Source organism: Nannospalax galili, unplaced genomic scaffold, assembly GCF_000622305.1.
Source record: "Nannospalax galili isolate Female #2095 unplaced genomic scaffold, S.galili_v1.0 scaffold72, whole genome shotgun sequence".
Taxonomy (NCBI): Eukaryota; Metazoa; Chordata; class Mammalia; order Rodentia; family Spalacidae; genus Nannospalax; species Nannospalax galili.
The window spans coordinates 9,760,324-9,779,143 of NW_008336933.1; the positions used below are offsets into that span (position 1 = coordinate 9,760,324).

General features: G+C 43.7%; 1 protein-coding gene across 2 annotated transcripts in view; it reads right to left on the reverse strand.

Annotated features, from left to right (window-relative positions):
• Positions 1–18,820, reverse strand: part of Cdyl (chromodomain Y like) — a 163,468-nt gene that overhangs the window by 61,191 nt on the left and 83,457 nt on the right. Inside the window, exon 2 of one of the 2 annotated variants that reach the window (XM_008831661.3) lies at positions 3,850–4,516. The exons of the other annotated variant lie outside the window; for it this stretch is intronic. Within the exon in view, the coding sequence (XP_008829883.1) occupies positions 3,850–4,516 (667 nt within the window). The remainder of the gene's footprint in view (positions 1–3,849; positions 4,517–18,820) is intronic. 2 annotated transcript variants of the gene reach the window in all.

Below are 18,820 nucleotides of genomic sequence, written 5' to 3' on the forward strand. Positions count from 1 at the left end.
TAGGCACGAGCCACCATGCCTCATGCAATAGCTCCTCTTTTCAAACGTTTCTGTGGTCCTGTGAACAGCTGCTGCTGCCGGGAGCTGCAGGTTTTCTGACTTCCTCATCTTCCCCAGGGGTTTAAATACTCAACAGCTCTATGAGAAAAGTAGGCTTCCTTCTGGATGGGAGTCGTTGACTTGAAACTTACATTTCCCTGAAAATGAGAGGAAAGGGAGCCAGGGTATGTGCCTATATTCTTACCAAGGTGAAGTGTGCTGAAGTCTTCCAATCTATTAAGTTAGATGGCATTGACTGGAATGTCTAACAGTCAATTCCACGTGGTTAACAATGGTAGGACAAGTGACTTCTATTTTCTGTCAAGTGTGCAGACAGCATTTTCTCATTCTTCCAGCTTGTGGGATGATGAACAACTACATATTTTAATTTGTAAAGAGAACAAATTATGATAATCCAACTTTTTAAAAGTAGTTGCTTCTGGGGCTAGAAAGATGGCTCCGTGGTTAAGAGTACTGACTGTACTTGCAAAGGACCTGGGTTCAGTTCCTAGCACCCACAGGGCAGCTAACAACTGTCTGTAGCTCCAATTCCAGGAGGAGCCGATGCCTTCTTCTGGCCTCCACAGGAATTGTACGAACAGGTGTACTTATGTGAAGGCAAAACACTCATCCACATTTTTTAAAAGGCAACTGGAGCAAGAAGTGACCTTTGACCTCCTGATTAAGAGGACCAGAAGATTGCTCATCAATACTTCTGGGGGAAGCTGTGCATTCATCTTCTAAGTCTTTATTTTATCCTTAAAATAGTTAAAAACCAAACACACAGTTATTCCATAAAAGTATTTTCCTATGTACTTCTTGGTTCACAGATATTCTAATCTGTTTTCAGTGGTACAAAACACATCCCTTGAAAACACGTTATTAATGTTTTGAATAGAAGATGGCTCATTTCCCAATGACTCTACCAGTACCTGGCTCCCAAAAGATTTAGAAAAACAAATCAGTTTTCCTATGTACCTTTACAATTAATCTGGAAAGTAAAAACTGCTTTAACATCTTTCTGTGTGGACTAAAAGTTTCACTTCTCATCATTCAGGAGAGAGAATGTGTGGCTTTCTGGAAGATTCATCTTATTCTCTCCCATTTGCTCTGAGCCAGCAATCCAGCCATAAAGGCTCCCAACAGTCCTCGAGCATCCATTCTACCCACAGGTTTTTGCCAAGTACCACCATGTGGCAGCTGTTACCCTGGTCACAGTTCTCTTCCTTCCCTAGGGCCTCTACTATAGTACAGTGAACAGAAAAAACATTCTTCTGCCCTGGGAAGGACAAATGCACACTGATCTACCTGAGTCTTGTCCCGCTGCTTGAGAACCTACTTTGCCATCTTGTTTGTTCATAAAGGAAATGCCATGGGAGGAGGGCCTCTATGAGAAGATGTACCCAGTCTTATGAATCTGCAGGTCTAGACTCAGCGCAGGTTGCAAGGGATCAGTCCCCACTGTGCTAAAGATATTCCAGTGCGGCTTCTCTTTCCCACTCAGTAGATTCTGTTCTCTACAGGGCTCTATCTGACCAACAACCAGAAGTACAGCAGCTGTGGAGAAATTGGACAATCTGACACCAACCACTGAGCTCCACAGCAAGATGAAACAACTAAGACTCCATGTTCACATGACTTTTACAGCCACATTATGGATGTTTTAAACTGAAATTAGAGCCAGTCCTCTCCTTACCTATGAAAGGCAAAGGAATAGAGGCTTCAATTGAGGATGGGTTTCATTTGAGGGTCGAAGTTCACCGTCAACCACATAAGGGATCAAGAGAAAGGCAGAGTTGGATGTGGAAACCAATCAAAGCTGGCCTTCTGGGTTCAGAGCAGCGCACTGGGGATCTCAGCCTTGCTGAGTCTAAGCTTCAATTATGAGTTCCCTCCCATTAACTATATACACACACAACTTTTGTGGGCCACAAACAGAGCTGGCAGATCTTCTGATGCCTTTATAGTCTTCTTTAAAGTTAAAAGCAAAGCCTAAACACTGTGACTTCTTAGCGCAGGGAACAGCAAACGTCATACTACAAAGGCCCTGTCAGGACTTGGTTCAGCCCATGTAGAAGATCCAAGCCATGGACAGTCCACACCTATGTAGCTGTGCTCGTATCAGACTTTACATATGGACACAACTGTACTTAGCTGTACTATCAAATGAGTATTCCTCTTGGTTTCTAAGTCATTAGAAAAAGGAAAACCCACCGTTGGCTTGCAGGCTATATAAAACCAATCAGTGGGCTGGGTCTGTCTCACAGTGCCACTTGTCAGCCTGTCCCAATCCCTGTCATGACTCCAGAACCAAGAACAGCGCTTGGCCTGAAGTCACTGATAAAAACAGATACCACTCTGTCCAGCAGAGGCACTGTGATCTGATGGGGTGTGAGATTCGTTTTCTGCCTCTGACTTTCTCCATTAACACCGCTTTCTCTGGGCTCAGCTTCCCTATCTGGGAAGCACAGCTCACTAGTATGACTTATAGTCTCCTCCACCTCTGAATCTCTATGATCCTTTCTGTACACAAAAGAAAACTGTATGCAGAAGAAAGTTGGCACACAGAATGTCATCACACCTGGAACAGGCAGAGCAGGATCACTTGGGTCTAGTGTGTATATGGAAAATGTTGGCAAGATGGCAATTTCCAGTCCTGAGAGAAACCTCAGGTTCCAGTTTATACCCTGTTGAGTTATCATACAAGGGTGAGATCAAGATGAAAAATTTTGTGCATGCACTATGTTAGACTATTGCCCTACATGAGCACTTATCTGCAGAGCAGCTCCCCCAGCCAGCCAACACCACTTTGATACTATTCTACTAGGCTGGAGTTAAGAGACTACAGAGACCACTGTAAGAGGGCCAGGAAGGGTTCAGGAGGTGGGGCCTGCAATCCAGATGGCGCTCAGAAGGCAGACGAGGAAGAGAACCAGGAAATGCTACCCTGGTGCCTGCACAGGTCTGGGTGGAGGAAGGTGGCCCAGAGGCACCCAGGAGCATGCCTATTACCTAAGGCACTGGGTGGCCTCCTTAGTTCATGGGAAGTGGATGAGCGCTGTCCAAAGGCAAGAACCAGGAGAGCTATGGAAACGCCACAGCAGAGTGGTGACAAGGGATCAGGACTTAAAGAACGGCATGGCCAGTGGAGCCTGGATGAGAAGTGTGAAAGACGGTTCTTTACAAACAGCACGGCTGTTGGGAGATAGGCAGGTCACGGCACAACCAACAAGATGGGAGCAAGGTGACGGTGACACAGAGTGGCATCGTGCTGAGGGGCTCTTACTCCAAAACAAGAAGCAACAGAAACTGATCAGCAGACTATCAGCAAGAAACAGACCAAAGTCCCGAAGAGCCTCAGTGAAAGCATTTCTGGTTATTCTCATGGGCAAGCAAACAAAGGGAATGGTTTCTAAATCTTTGCTGGCCACATGAAGAACTTAGATTCTTAATGCAAAACTCTGTGTCTAAGAGATCTGTAGGAAGGCAGGTGGCTTTAGAAGCTTGCTATAAAAAATACCAACCACAGCCTATTTCAGGAGAGACACTGTCCAGAGAAGTGCAATGTAGTGAAACAGTTGTAGGTGAAAAAGAGAGTCAATGCTGACTCAAGACAAATGCCAAAGGTGTCAAGGAAAATTGTCAAAACCTCTCACAGGTCTGGGGGATGTCTGTGTCTGTTTAACTCCCCGATCCCACCCCAGATTTGGGGGTGGAGGGGTTGTTGTCCCTCTGGAAAAGGAACCATGCTTTCTGTGGTCACTGGCCAGCATCTGAGCAAAGCCTGTCACAGCCCACCTCGACACTCACCTTTTCCATTAATGGCTAAGCCTGTGGCCATGGCAGCAGTCACAGGGCCAGACACCTGAGGCACTAGTGGGTGTATTCGGGGTCTGCTCCCCATCCTGGCTCGTTCTGCACCAGGGCCCAACAAAGCTCCCACAGGCTTCTCTGCAGTCACCTCTGGTGCTACTGTGTCCTCGGGACCCTGCTCCACGGGGTCCAGCTTCTCGGGGCTCTCACTCTGAAAGCCATCCACTGAGGTCCTGCTCTTAATGGGGCTCTTAGGCACAAGTATCTTGATCCCTGACTTGGCGAGGTCCATGTTCTTGCGGTTTGTAAGCGATGGGGCTGTGTTTTTCCTGAACTTCTGGCTGGCAGCCAGCAGCTGGCTGTTTTTGGACTCATGATCTTTGCCTACCACGAGCGCCTTAGGGGCAGTCTTGGCTGGGTTGCTATGGGTGGACCTGGAGATCTGCTTCCTGGCGTTGCTGGGGGAGGTCCTGCTGGCCCGGGCCAGGCCGCCCTCCTTCTGCCTCTCACTGTGGCGGCGGTTGAAGTCATGGATGTATTCCTCGCAGTTCACCAGGTGCTGCTCTGGTTCCCACGTGTCGTCCTCGCTGTCGTAGCCTTTCCAGCGCACCAGATACTCCGTCTTCCCTTTCTTGTTTTTCCTTTTGTCAACAATTCTTTCCACCTGTGTACAAGTTTAAAAAAACAAAAAACAAAAAACAAAAAACAAGAAAAGCATGACTCATTGCAACTCTCTTACGAAAGGTAAGTTTAACAAGGAAACAATAATAATAATAATCCTATGGGCCATAAAAATGTTCTATTTTATCCCACCCAAATCAGAAAAGAAAATGGCAATAGAGCACTTGGAATTCTGGCAATTTCCTTGAAATGAGTTCAAACAACATGCTTGCATTTTACACTCAAAGTATATAGCTAGCATACACATAACAAAACATTATATGGTACCCCATTAACATGTGATATGTCGGTTTAAAAAACAAGCAATGAAGCTGGGTATGGTGATGCAGCCTTCCAGAAACTGGGAGGCTATGGAAGGAGCATTGCTGTAAGTTCAAGGTCAGCCAGGCCTTAAACTTGTCTTAAAACATCAGGCATGTTTTACCCCACACATACGCTTGTAGTTATAAAAATAAAATACACATAGATGGATGTGTGTGAGGTAGCTCAAAGGGCTATTTTCTTTCTATCCTCAACCTATCACCCGAATTGGTTCTCAGAATCATAACTGGAGCAGTGTGAGCCACAAGCAGTCCTGTGTCTGGCCATCCTTAGAGGCCAGCAGTAAGTAACATGCTATGAAGAGTGAAGGCCTCTGTGGTGTGCAACTAGATTGAAGGCTAGTAAGCATCATCCTGAACTGCGTGCTTACAACCAAGAGAAGGCAGTGTATCGTAATAAAACTGGTCTAGGTCAGGCTATTTTCCTTCAAATCTTGGTTTTAACTTTTGTGTTTAACATCTTTAAAGGAAGACAAAGTTGATCTTTTAATGTGATGACTGATATGCCCTATCTAATTTACATATCACACCTTGCCTGTAAGCATGCTATTATTGGAATGCATCCAGTTACTTTGACATTCTAGGTATAAACAGGAGATCTATAATCATACTAAGGAAAAAAATATTTGATATAACGCCCACATGCTATTTCAGAAATGCCCACATCTGTTGTGACACCTACACTTAATGTAAAAACCATCAGACTGCTGCCGCAGTGGTTATATGTGACTTCCTGTTGTGTCTGTGAGACAGAGCAATCCACATCACATAACAGCTCTTTAATTACTGTTGAAAAGGTCTAAGCCTACAATTCTCAAGAACATCTCATCAAGTACAGATTAGAAAACACAGGGTAGCTGGGCGTGGCAGTGCATGCCTTTTAGCCCCAGCACTCGGGAGGTAGAGGCAAGCAGATCTCTGAGAGTTCGAGGCCAGCATGGTCTACATAGTGAGTTCCAGGCCAACTGGGGCTACAGGGAGATCCTGTCTCAAAAAGACTGGGGAAAGAAAGAAAGAAAGAAGAAAGAAAGAAAGAAAGAAAGAAAGAAAGAAAGAAAGAAAGAAAGAAAGAAAGAGAGAAAGAAAGAAGACACAGTGTATACCAAGTTCTCCAATATTCCAAATTAATGCAGACAGTGAAATACCTCACCTTTACCCCTTCCCCCACTCTCTAAAAAAGGACAAACTCTCCAACAAATCTACTTGAGAGACAGAATGAAAGCTCTTAACTATAGAACAGTCAAAAGTTAAACGTTCATTACTGCTTCTATGTGAAGAGGATTAAGCACAGAAAGGCTTTTGTCACGAGGCAGGTGAATTACTGTCAGGTCTGAGTGAGCGAGTACAAGGTCAGGAACACAGCGAGGAGCTTTGCAGTGGTGCTGCCTTGTTCCTTCACTCACAAAGCTGTGTAAACATGTGGGAGCTTTAACATGGCAGTAAAACATACATTTCTGGAAAACTCCATGAAATTTAAAGGTTTGAAATGCACAGGGTGAAGTTTTTATGGAAAAACTACGTTTAATGCTTTTTTGTTACCCCTAAATCCATTTCCAGTCCAGAAGAATACATGTAACCAGAGCAGCCCCCCCCCTTCTCACCTCCATATCCTAAATCTGAGGCACATGTGTGGGGATACAGAATGAGTTTCCTTCTCTCCCTTCTTTATCCTGAGTCCCAGCTTTTCTCCTCCAGGTCCCCAAAGTCCTGCCCCTTCCTCTGTCTAAGGACATGCAGTACAAAAGCACCAGCCCTGGCAGCAGTGGGCACACATGCTCAGTAGCTGAACTGTTCAGAGATGCGAAAAGAAGGTAGCACTCAACCAGGGCTGAGCATGGAAACTACTGAAGGTAGGCTTCAGGCTGACATGATCTTCCAGCCACTCAACTCTACCCAAGTCAAGGAAGCAGGTAATAGTGAATGCAATGGCATTAAACAAAGTGGGCTTTCATCCATAGTGCTGAACTTTGAATTTTGTAATTTCCTGTCTTACAATATTCTTTTATCTGAAATTATTTAAAATATATAACCCACTGTTTGGACCAGCCATAATCTGGAATTGCTAGCCCCTCATTAGATAGTGGGGAACAAGCAAACATACAACTTTAGTAAGTCTTGTGGTAAATGCAATGTGTAAGTTGACATAACACACCTACCTAGGATACAGTAAACCTGACTTTGAAGGGGTGGAGTGACCAGAGACTCACACTGTGCACAAGGTACCAGTTACAAACTTAAGACAACTGGTGGTGTGAGGTGTGCCATTTGGGTGGCCAGAATTAATCTCCTACAAACTGGCAGCACTTAAGATTCAAAAAATTATTACTGCAATATTAAACCTAAGATTACTTCCTGAGTTCCTTTACAGTGGCAAGAGAGAAAATCATCATAGATGAACACAAAACCACATCTTTAAGTCTCAAACCTTTTCTCTGAGTTTCCACATCCCAGATAATGGTTTCTTAAAATCTCTTAGGGGCTGGGCGTGGTGGCACTTTAATCCCAGCACTCGGGAGGCAGAGGCAGGGGATCTCTTTGAGTTTGAGGCCAGTCTGGTCTCCATGGTGAATCCAGGACAGCTGGGGTTACAGAGAGACCCTGTCTCAAAAAAAAAAAAAAATCTCTTAGGAACTGCATTTCTCACAGTGAATATAAAGGCACCTCAAGCTGCACAATGTCAACACCATGAACTTCATACAAATAGTGTGGAAGGACCTAAAGGTACAGAACTGCAGAAAAGGACTAAGATTTTAAAGTTATAATTCAATGAAGGAAGAACGCAGAAAACCTCACCCAATTGCTCAACATTATTTTGAAATAATACTATCCACAGAGACACATGCAGTGAAAATTTAAACAGAAAATTCAAACCTTAAGGCCTTATTTGTCTACAGAGTAAGCGAACAGAAGCTCTTTTTGTTAGGATTTTCTTCTAAAACTTGTTCTAAAAGGCAAAATGTGGGTCAAGCAAAGTCCAGCAGAACGATGAAACCGATCCGAAAGGAGCAGCTTATCATTAAGCCACCCACTGCTTCATTTGCCTGGGTCTACAACCTGGGGTCCCCAGGCCCAGCAAGGTGCCACAAGGTGCTCAGAGCTTCAGAAGACAGAAAGAAAGGCATGGTGGAAAAGCTACAGAGAGCAGGGGCAGAGAAAGAAAGGCTAACTCTGATACTGTTGCAGTTTTAGTAAAAACCAGTGCAAGGCATGCAAATACACTAGCTAGTTGCAAAGCCAGGGCAGAAGTCTGGCATATAAGATCCCTGCAACACTGTGTCTGTATGATTGTCCAGGAGTGCTAAGAGGCTGCCTGGATCAGTGTGGAATCACGAGCAATGCTGAGTGGAGAGAATAACACATTCATTTAAACCCTACTTACAGCAAAGAATGTTGGTGACCGGTAAAATGAGCCTGCTCCTCAGATGAGGAAGATATACTAGCCACTGAAAAGTTGTCCTAATTGTCAAGAACAAGAAAAGTTGCCTGAACTTTTAAGCAATAGTTTTTATTTAATAGTCTAACATCCTTTTCCCAGCTTTATCCTGGCATGAAAGCAATACAGATTCTGTAGAAACCATACTTCCAAGTTTTGAAACTTGATCTCCCAAGTTAGTGGGAGCAAAGCTGGATCCTGTTGCACAGCAGACCTGTAGCTTGTCACCAAGGGAAAAGTGCTGCTAAACTGTGCTGCTCACTGGGTACAGGAGGTGTGTGTTTGACATTTTCAACTTCTAATATGTTTGCTGGGAGGTAACCCCATTCATAAACTGGGGAGCATCTGTATTACAAAAATAGACCCCGTGGTGGTGGTGGTGGGGGTGTCCATGACCAGAAATGAGGAAACATGTAAATGCAACTGTCTAAAGGCATTGTGAAGAGACCCAAAAACAAAGTAGAGTGGACCAGGGGAACATACCACACTGGATCCTGCTTTATTTACGAGGAGCACATTCTAGCTGGTGGACCAAGGCTGGCAGGCCTCAGGCAGAGAAAGCGGTAGTCATAGAGGCTTTGTGTTTCCAAGGACAAAGTCTGGATTGGGAGTAGGAAAGTAGTTCCTAGAGAGGTCCTCTCCTTGAGGAGCCACAAATAGCACACCTGTGAATTCCCAAAGCAAGGAGCTGCCAACTGAACCTAGATCTGGAAAATGAATGCCTCAAAGGCAAAGGAGCTGCCCTTCTGGGGCAGGAGCTAAGGGCCTGGGCAGACAGTACCTCCTCTTAAAGGAGCAAAGCTAGTTAACAGACAGACAGACACAGACAGAAAGAGAGACATGGGGTAGGGGACCAGTCTGTGAATAAAGATGCCAAGAGGCGAATTTCCTGATGAGAATGAGCAAGGGATCATGGGATTCCACCAGTCAGCCCAATATATGGGAAGCTCTACTGGAGGGGTGACAGAGTGCTGAGGTTGGACGCATTGCAAGGGACAGGTTAAAGATGAGAAGACCAGGGGCTACCGCTCTGCCTAGCACCGATTTGAGCTTTGGTTCAGAGGTTTTGTCCTGGAAAAGGGCAATCCATAAGTGAAATGGTCCCCCGGATAACAAGACTTGATTTGCCAGCCCATGTAAGGGAAGTTCAAGCATCCTTAAAAATGAGAATTAAGGGTAATAAGCAAAGCCATAGGACACCTGGGTCAGCAGAGAACAAACCAGGGTTAGAGTTGTCTGAGCCCTACTACAAATGTCAAAGACCAACTTCAAAAACAACTCCTGCCCAGATTTGATGGTATTGGACTGATGACCAATTATGCACTAGGCACTGTCAAAAGCAAGAGTGAGTGGCCAATCATTATTAGTTTGTAACAGTATCTAACAAGCTACAACAGCTTAGTAGAGACGAGGGAAAGAGACAGTCTTTCTAAAGTCTGTCTACCTCCCTCTCACTGCAGGAGTCCTGGGCTCACAGACATGTGCTACCACACTCTGCTTTATGTGGGCTCTGGAGATTCAAACTCAGGTCCTCATGCCTGTGCAGCAAATGCTCTACTCCCAGAACCATCTCCCAGCCTGACAAATTTCTTTAAAAAATACCATACACATCCAGAAAATTATGAATTACAAGCAGATTGAAGCCAAAGAGCCACAGATACATCCAAGTTAAAATACTGAAACTAAAGGCAAAAAGAATATCAGGGTCAGCAAGAAAACAGCTCCTGTACGAGTCAGGTGTGAGTCTCACAGCTGACTTCTCCTCAGAAATAATGGGAGCCTGGCACTTTCAAGGTGCTATTTTTTTAAGCTTGTGGGTCTTTGGATCTTCTGCCTATTCACATTGGAATCGGGCCCTCCATCTATTATTGTGGATGGCACTTTTGGGGGCCAGTTTGGGCTTCATGTATTTTATTGCCCTATTTTTAGGCTAACTTAAAAACTACATTTCTGTATGCTATGATTCAACAATGCACTTACACAGAAAAGGCTATATATTGTATGAGTCCAGCTATACAAAATTCTGTGACAGGCAAAGATACAGGGACAGGGAAAGAGCTAGTGTCTGCCAGAGTCTGGGAGAGGAAGGGGTACCGTCCCTCAGCCGTGGATCTTAGTATAGATCTATCACATTTAACAAAGGTGCCACTTCACTGTGGTCTGTTGATGATGGTGGAGAGGCTGAATGTCCCTTCCAAGACCTTTATGGGAGCAGTCAGTCTATATTTTCTCCTCAAAAGAACTGTCTGTACTTTTTGCTGCGAACATAAGACTGCTCTAAAATACAAAATCTATCTCTCCTAAAAAACGAGGACATTCCCAGATAAAAACAGATTTTGTTGCTAATAGACCTTCTTTACAACAGGTTCCATTCACTGAACAGACAATTTTTTCTTGGCTGGGGCCATTAACACACGTACAACGGGCTGCACTACCAATCCTATGAGCTCTGTCCTAGGCGCAGTGAAGAAACATGGAGCGTTTCTACCATCCGCAAACCTCTGGCCAGTGAGACAAAGCTGACCAGTGCATTTCCAGGGCCAAGGTATTTCCACTGGCCATTTCAAAGGATGGCACAAATTTCCCACCACCCTGTCCACGGCTTGTGCAGGAAGCATATGCACAAGTCAACAATCTTCCAGGGAGTGCCCCAACGGAACCTCATTTTGGAGAGAGTTCTACCGTCATGAACACTTGAGGCTCTTTATTCTCTCTAATATGCAAGTTACTACAATTTGGGGAGGAAAATGAATACATACCTGGCCTTCACACAAGCAATACAGTCCAATCATACACACTAGCCCTGGGAAATAATTATACACACTAGTGCTGTAATGGGCCACTGGACCCAGGCTGACAGTGCCTCCTGGCTTCCATGCAGGTTATGTTGCTGTCCATAGTTCTGTCCAAATTATGGAGCTTGTCCTGTTTTGGGAAAGAAAGTCTATCTAGAAGCAGTCAGTCTACCTGTCCTGCTGTCTACCCAACCAGCCAGATGGCATCATCCTTGTTCTGGGGTGACTAAATGTTAACTGCAGTAGATGGTAGATGGGGCAGGAGGAGAGCCACCTGCTGTTCTGTCAGCTTTTCAGCACTGGTTGGGGCACTACAAGGTCCAAAGCAGCTTGGTTGTGGCTGGTCGGGGCATCCACATGAGTGACTCCAACAATTCTTCAGTTTGAAAAATGAGTTTCTTTAACCTACCATCTGTACTTTTCCAAGCAAACCAAAAGGTAGCCATATGGAAAATTCAATATAAAAGCAACAAGATTCACCAGGAGAGCTCTAAGGATCTTGCCATCTGCCCAAGAGCAGAGCAGTCATGTTCCGTTCATAGCTGGCCACATCAAGTTAAGGGACACATCACAGTATCCAGCTAGCCCGAACCATCAGCATCTCAGGTCTGTGAACTGCAAGGAGCTCTGTGGAGTGAGACCCCAGTGAACCATCAGCTCTGCTTAAGTGAAGGAGAGGGGACTCTGCCACTTTGTCGTATGAAGCCAAGATGCTCCTGCGGTCAGACCACCTAGTTCATTAGAAGTGTCAAAACAGAAAAGCAGGCTTGAGAGTTCCAAGACAGGGGCCAAGACAGGGGGGTTGGGAGAGACCGGGGGGGGGGGGGACACACCTGACAGATAGACACTTGGTTCTGATAAGAGTTCAGAATCAAGGAAATAGTCAGCTAATAAGAATCTTTCCAAAGGGATGTGGGGTTGTCTGCTATGGAATGATGGGGATTCCCCACAGCTGGTTGGACTGAAATCTCTACAAATGGGGTCCGAACAAAACAATCCATGGAGATGCATGGTGACGCCAGTACCCAGAGTTCAATAATGGGCTGGGCTTTTTAAAGCCTTTTTTTTTTTTTTTTTTGGTCGTTTAGAGACAAGGTCTCCCTGTAGCCCCAGCTGCATCAATTAAGAAAATGCCTCCACAGACATGCCACAGACTGATATGATGGAGGAAACTCCTCACCAGAGAGTCCGCCTTCCCAGTTCAAGGCTGGCCTTGAACTCACAGAGATCCACCTGTGCGCCACCACGCCCGGCCAATATTTGCTGTTTTAATTCACAAACATTCTGGTTTTTAATTTGGGGGCAGTGTTTTTTTGCGTTTGTTGAAATATATGGCTTTTCTCTTTTTTTCAAAATACAGAAGATTGCATTGTTATTTTCAGTAATGTTAAAGCAAGCTTGCTAAGCCACATTTGGCTATGACGTACGTCTTCATGTAAGCCTGTGAGGAGTCTCAGCTGGAAAGAGTTGTGTGTGTACAGTGCTTGCTGCTGGTGACTCCATGCCATTCTATGGCAGTGGTGGTCAGGATTTGACATAGTGTGTCTCCCACCCCCTTTCCCTCTCTAGTACAGCATCCTGTTGATCAGCATGTTGATGCCTTCACTGACCTTGATCTCAAGAAGATCTGACTGCTTCTGCCTCCCCGAATGCTGGGATTAAAAGTATGTGCCACCATGCCCCCGGCTTAAGTCTGTTTCTTATTGATGAAAGTCTTGAGGTAAGGTTGTAGGCTCCTCTAGTTATTTTCAAACATTGCTTTAGTCTGCCTTTTCTGGTTCATTACCTTTCCCTGTAAATGTCAAAATCACCCCATCAATTTCCATGTAAAGCTTGCTAGGCTAATTTTTAGAATGTGCCTGCATTTGGGGGAAAAAAAGTTTTATCTTAACAGTATTTGTACTTTTTTCTTTTCTTTTCTTTTCTTTTGTGGGGGGGATCTTAGAGATCCGCCTGCCTCTGCCTCCCAAGTGCTGGGATTAAAGGTGGTCTACATAACAAGTTCCAGGCCAGCTAGGGCTACAGAAGGAGATCCTGTTTCAAAAAACCAACAACCCCGCCCGCCCAGAGAAAGAGGTTTTAATTCAAGAGTAGCAGCCCCTGCCAACAGGTCAATAAAACCTAAGGGAAGAGAAAGCCCCACCTATGTAGCTTAACAACTGGTTTTTCTTATTATAAAGGTCCCCAATTATCCAATGGGTCAAGCCTTTTTAATAAATGGTAAGGAAAGAATGGGGAACATAGTTCAGTTGGCAGAGTGCTTGTCTAGCATGCATGAAGTCCTAGATTTGATCCTCAGCACTGTATGATACAGGAGGATCCTGAACTCAAGGTCATTTGGGGCTGCATACTGAGTTTAAGGCTACCCTGGGCTACATGATACCCTGTCCTCCCCACCTTCTCCACATGTACTGGAATATTGGATATTTTTATGCTTAAAAAGCCAGGCGTGGTGGTGTACACCTGTAGTCCCAGCACTTGGGAGCCAGAGGCAGGCAGATCTCTGTGCGTTCAAGGCCAGCCTGGTCTACATAGTGAGCTCCAGGACAGCTGGGGCCACAGGGAGACCCTGTCTCCAAAAAAAAACAAAAGTAAACCACAAACCTTTGTTAATTCAAGATCTATTATAGGCCAGTCATAAAATCTAAAACCATGACATTTTTAGGCCAACATAGGACATCATCTTTACTACTTAGGCAAAGGTTTCTTAGTCACAAAAAGCAGTAATAGTCGGGGCTGGAGAGATGGCTCAGTAGTTAAGGGTACTGGCTGCTCTTGTTGAAGACCTGGGATCAAATCCCAGCACTTACATGACAGCTGACACCCTCCTGTAACTCCAGTTCCAGGAGATTCAACGCCCTCTTCTGACCTACGCAGGCATTGCACGACAAAGGTGCACTTACACGTAAGCAGGTAACACAGTATTTTTAAAAACAAAAGCAACAGTCATGAAAGAAAGAAAACTGATAAGCCAGACCTCATCAAAATTTCAAAATCTCAGGCTGGAAAGATGGTGCAGTGACTAAGGGCACTGGCTGCTCTTGCAGAGGACTCTGGTTCAGTTCCCAGCACCTACATGGTGGCTAACAACCATCTATAATTCCAGTTCCGGGGAATCAGACACCCTCTCCTGGCTTCCATAGAGATCACACAACATGGGTGCATTTATATACATGTAGGCAAAATACTATACACTACAATTTAAAATAAAAAATTAAATTAAATCTTAAAAATGTTTCACAATCTCCCCAAGTTACAGGCTAGGTGTTAAAAGATATAAAACACTTCACATACCATTACCAATTTTTGTCTGCCTGTTGAGGCTGCTTACTCTATTGATAAGCAACAGAAATGCATTGCTCCCAGTCAAGGGGGCAGCAGACTTAAATATGCAGTGAGGGCCTATCTAGTCCTTCCAGGCAGCACCTTTTCTATGATCTCACATAGAAGAAGGCTTAAGCAAACTCTAGCCTTTTATAATGTCATCAGTTACCTAGTGGACCTCTCATGACCTGCACACTGGCCAACCATATTCCAACAGGTATGTTTCAATATATGAAATTGTAGGGAGCTGACAGGAACCTGACAGAAACACAGTACAACCCCACCCTCTCTGGGAAATGTAAATGAAATGTACTGTCTTCTCCAGCAAAGTGTTAAACTAGACAAAGTTTCATCTTTAAAGAAATTTGTAAAGACTACTTCTGGCAAAAACCCTGCCCCCAGTCAGCATTTTTCTAAGATCAAAGTGTGTGCTGAAGGTTGCTTCCTGTTCTCAAAAGTTGCATTTTACTTAACTATGTTGGTTTGGGGGCGGGGGAGTTGCCTTTTTGAGACAGGGTCTCCCTGTAGCCCCAGCTGACCTGGAACTCACTATGTAGATCAGGCTGGCCTTAAACTCAGAAAGATCCGCCTGCCTCTGCCTCCCAAATGCTGGGATTAACTATGCTGTTTTAAGATAGCCAAATGTGTTAGCAAATAAAGTCAGATGCCCAAGGACCCCTATTACTACCACACAAAAGAACACGCATACAAAGACAAAGCAGGGAAAGTAACTCAGCAAGGCAGATTCTGTTTTTGAAAAAGGGTGTGTTGTGGGTCAGTCAAATCCAGCAAGCACACAGAACCTATAAACTTGCTAAGCTTTTATCCCTAACACAAGAGTACTGTGCCTTTTCCCTGTTGGCTGGGGTCTGAGCTCAAGTCTTTCCTGGTTAGCTAGTTTAAAGGAATCAGTACAAAGAAGAGCTCCACTGCCCCAGGCCATCAGGTTCAGGAATGCACCAGGTGCTTTCCTTAAACAAAAGTCTTACAGTGTATGGTAGGATTAAAAGATTAGAATTTCTTATCATAAAACAAGCTCCAAATTTTTCAGAGTTTGAAAGAAGATTCATTATATGATGTTTCTTACATATGTAAGAATGTGAGGCTGAGTACTGACCACTCAGAGGAGACACAGAACCCCTTGGCCTTAGGAATAAAAACCCAGTTCTGCTGAACACTGGGTGTTTTGCTTGCCTGCCAGATTTGGCACAGCTATGCACCCTTCAGCAGAAGTAAAACTTTTTGCCTTGCTGAAATACTTTGGATGGTGTGGTCATTTTTTTTTTTAGAACCCCCCATTCATTTCTAACACCCCCAAACTCACAACCCTTCTCATATGCAAAATATATGCATTTCATGACAAGAGTTCTTTTATATAATAAAAGACAAAAGTGGACTAAAGATTTGAACATACACTTTTCAAAAGTGATGAACATTTTTCAAGCCCCCCCACCTTTTTTTTTTTTATCTTTTTGAGACAGGGTCTCCCTGTAGCCACAGCTAGCCTGGATTCCCTATGGAGACCAGGCTGGCCTCGAACTCACAGAGATCCGCCTGCCTCTGCAGATGTGTGCCACCACGCCCAGCTTCAAGCACATTTTAAATAACCACTACTATTCATTGGGGGGGGGGGGGGGCGGAAACCACACTGTGCTACTACTAACACAGCCACAAGTGGCCAAAATTGGGAGAAAAAGGGAAGTTCATTCATTCACTGTTGGTAGAATTTTAAAATGGCATGGTCACTTCAGCAAAAGGTCTGATAGCATGCTATAAAATTAGACAAGTCTATAATTCACCACAAAATTATACAACTCTATGACTCACCAATTCAATACTCATCAATCAGGTAACTGGACAAAGGGTGGTATGTGTTATTATGATTTAATTTAAACTCTTCAGGGAAAAAAAAGCCCACCTCCATCAAAGCAACAACAAAGGTGGGCAGAGACTTGTCTGAGGAACTTTCTGAGTTGACTCACACCTGTCTAGCTCAGAATGCTTCTGGGTTCCATTGGCATATACATTTATTAAGCTCAGCAACTTGTTACACCATTTAATGTGTGTGGTGTACACTGTTAATAAAATTCTACATCAAAAGAAAAACCTAAATAAATAGGAAATTCCATGGGGCTGGAGAGACAGTGCAGCAGTTAAGAACACTGACTCTTCTTTCAGAAGAACTGGGTTCAAATCCCAGCACCCACATGGCAGCTAACAACTGTCCGTGACTCCAGTTCTAGGGGATCCAACAGTCTCTTCTGTCCTCCACAGGCACTGCACAACACTGGTGCACTTACCTACATGCAGGCAATATACTCATACACATAAATAAATAAATAAATAAAATTAAAAAAGAAATAGGAAATTCCAGCTAAAGCTATGTATGCTGAATAAAGTTTTTACTAGTTAATTGTACTAACATCTCCATATACTTAATATATGTCAACAGGCAAGATGGATTGATGGAGGGAAGGCTGGATAAAAAGTAAAACAAAGTTTCATGCAGTGAGCATATGAATGCTTTCTCCTAGCAGTTTTTTACCCTAGCTATGAATCTCAAATTTTTCATAATTATATATTGGAGGAAAGGTAAGGGGAAAAAAAATAAAACATTATATAAAAAATTTTGAATTGAGTTAATTTTATGCCATAGTAGCAAATAATTAGAAATAAAATTACTAATGCCCATAATGCAATCAGAAAGTACAATATTAGGAATGAATTTAATGAATAATGACATTTATATTACAAATGACCAAACACTGTTGAGAAATTACAGAATACTAAATTGATAGGCATGCCAAGTTTATAAATAGGCAGGTATCAACTTCCCATAACTGATCTAAATACGCAACACAATCCCAATCACAAGTTCCCAAAGTCCTTTTCAATCTCACTTTAAAAATAAGCCTAAACTTACATAGCAAAGGAAGGAACCTAGAAGAGCTGAGAGCAACAAAGCCCCTCCGGTCTCCCAGTACCTGGATTGAAAACCTACTCTACAATATAGAATCACAGGTAATATGGCTGGCTCTCTCCCACTGCTTGAGAAAAAAAAACCTGGCAAGGCACTCTAGAAACAGCCTGTCTATTCCTTGACATGCTCTGGCCCTAGCAAGTCTACTCCAGGAACTTTACTCAAGAAACAAAATGCATCTACACAGGGACCTGTGTAAGAAGGGCCACAGATGCTTTATTCCTAAGAAACAAATTTTAAAGCTCTAGGTATCTGTAACAAGAAATTATGTAAACAAACTGCAATGTGTTCCTATAATGTGTTACGTTTGGGTAAGCACCTGCCATATGTTACAGACTTGGTCTTCCACTATTGAGATATAGTAAAGACATTATGAGGCAGGCAGGTCTTCGTTAGCAGAAGTTTAGGGTATGCTCCCACGAAGATGCTGCCTCACCACAGGCCTAAAGACAATGGAGCCAAGTGACCTTGAAACTGCAACCTCTGAAACCCTTAGCCAAATGAGTCTTTCTTTCTTCTGAGTCGATTTATCTTGGGTGTTTGTTAGAATGGAAAGCTAACGGAACAGGCAACTGCTAATTCATGCAATATGATTACCTGTAAGGATACATAACTACATGACAGCCTATGAACAAAGCAACTGGACAATGTCTGGGGCAAAGAAATTGGACAATGTTTGTCTGGGGCAGGGGCTGTGGTGTAGGGTTGGTGTACTCACAATGTAAGGGACCAAAGGAAATTTTAGGGGTGAAAATGGTCCCTGTCTCTATCAAGTGACAGGCACACAGGTGTACACATCTGTTAAGATGCATGCACAGTGGATTAGAAGAATTAATATTGTGAAAATGACCATCCTGCCAAAAGCAATATATAGATTCAATGCAATCCCAATCAAAACCCCTATGACATACTTCACAGAATTAGAAAAAAACATCCTTAAATGTGTATGGAAGAACAAAAGATCCCAGACAGCCAAAGCAACCCTGAGCACAAAGAGCAACGCTGGGGGATTACTACACCAGATCTCAAAAGTATACTACAGAGCTATAGTCTTAAAAACAGCATGGTATTGGCACAAAAACATCACATGTATCAATGGAACATCATTGAAGATCCAAACCCAAGTACATGCAATTTCAGCCACCTGATCTTTGACAAAGGTGCCAAGAACACACAATGGAGGAAAGACAGCATCTTCAACAAACGGTGCTGGCAAAACTCAATCTCTACCTGCAGAAGAATGAAACTAGGTCCTTATCTTTCATGTTGCACAAAAGTCAACTCCAAATGGATCAAAGACCTCAATGTAAAGCCTGAAACTCTGAAACTGTTAGAAGAAAACTTTGGAAAAAAACCTACAAGATATAGGCGTAGGAAAGGATTTTCTAAACTGGACATCAATTGCTCAGGAAACAAGGGCAAGAATTAAAAAATG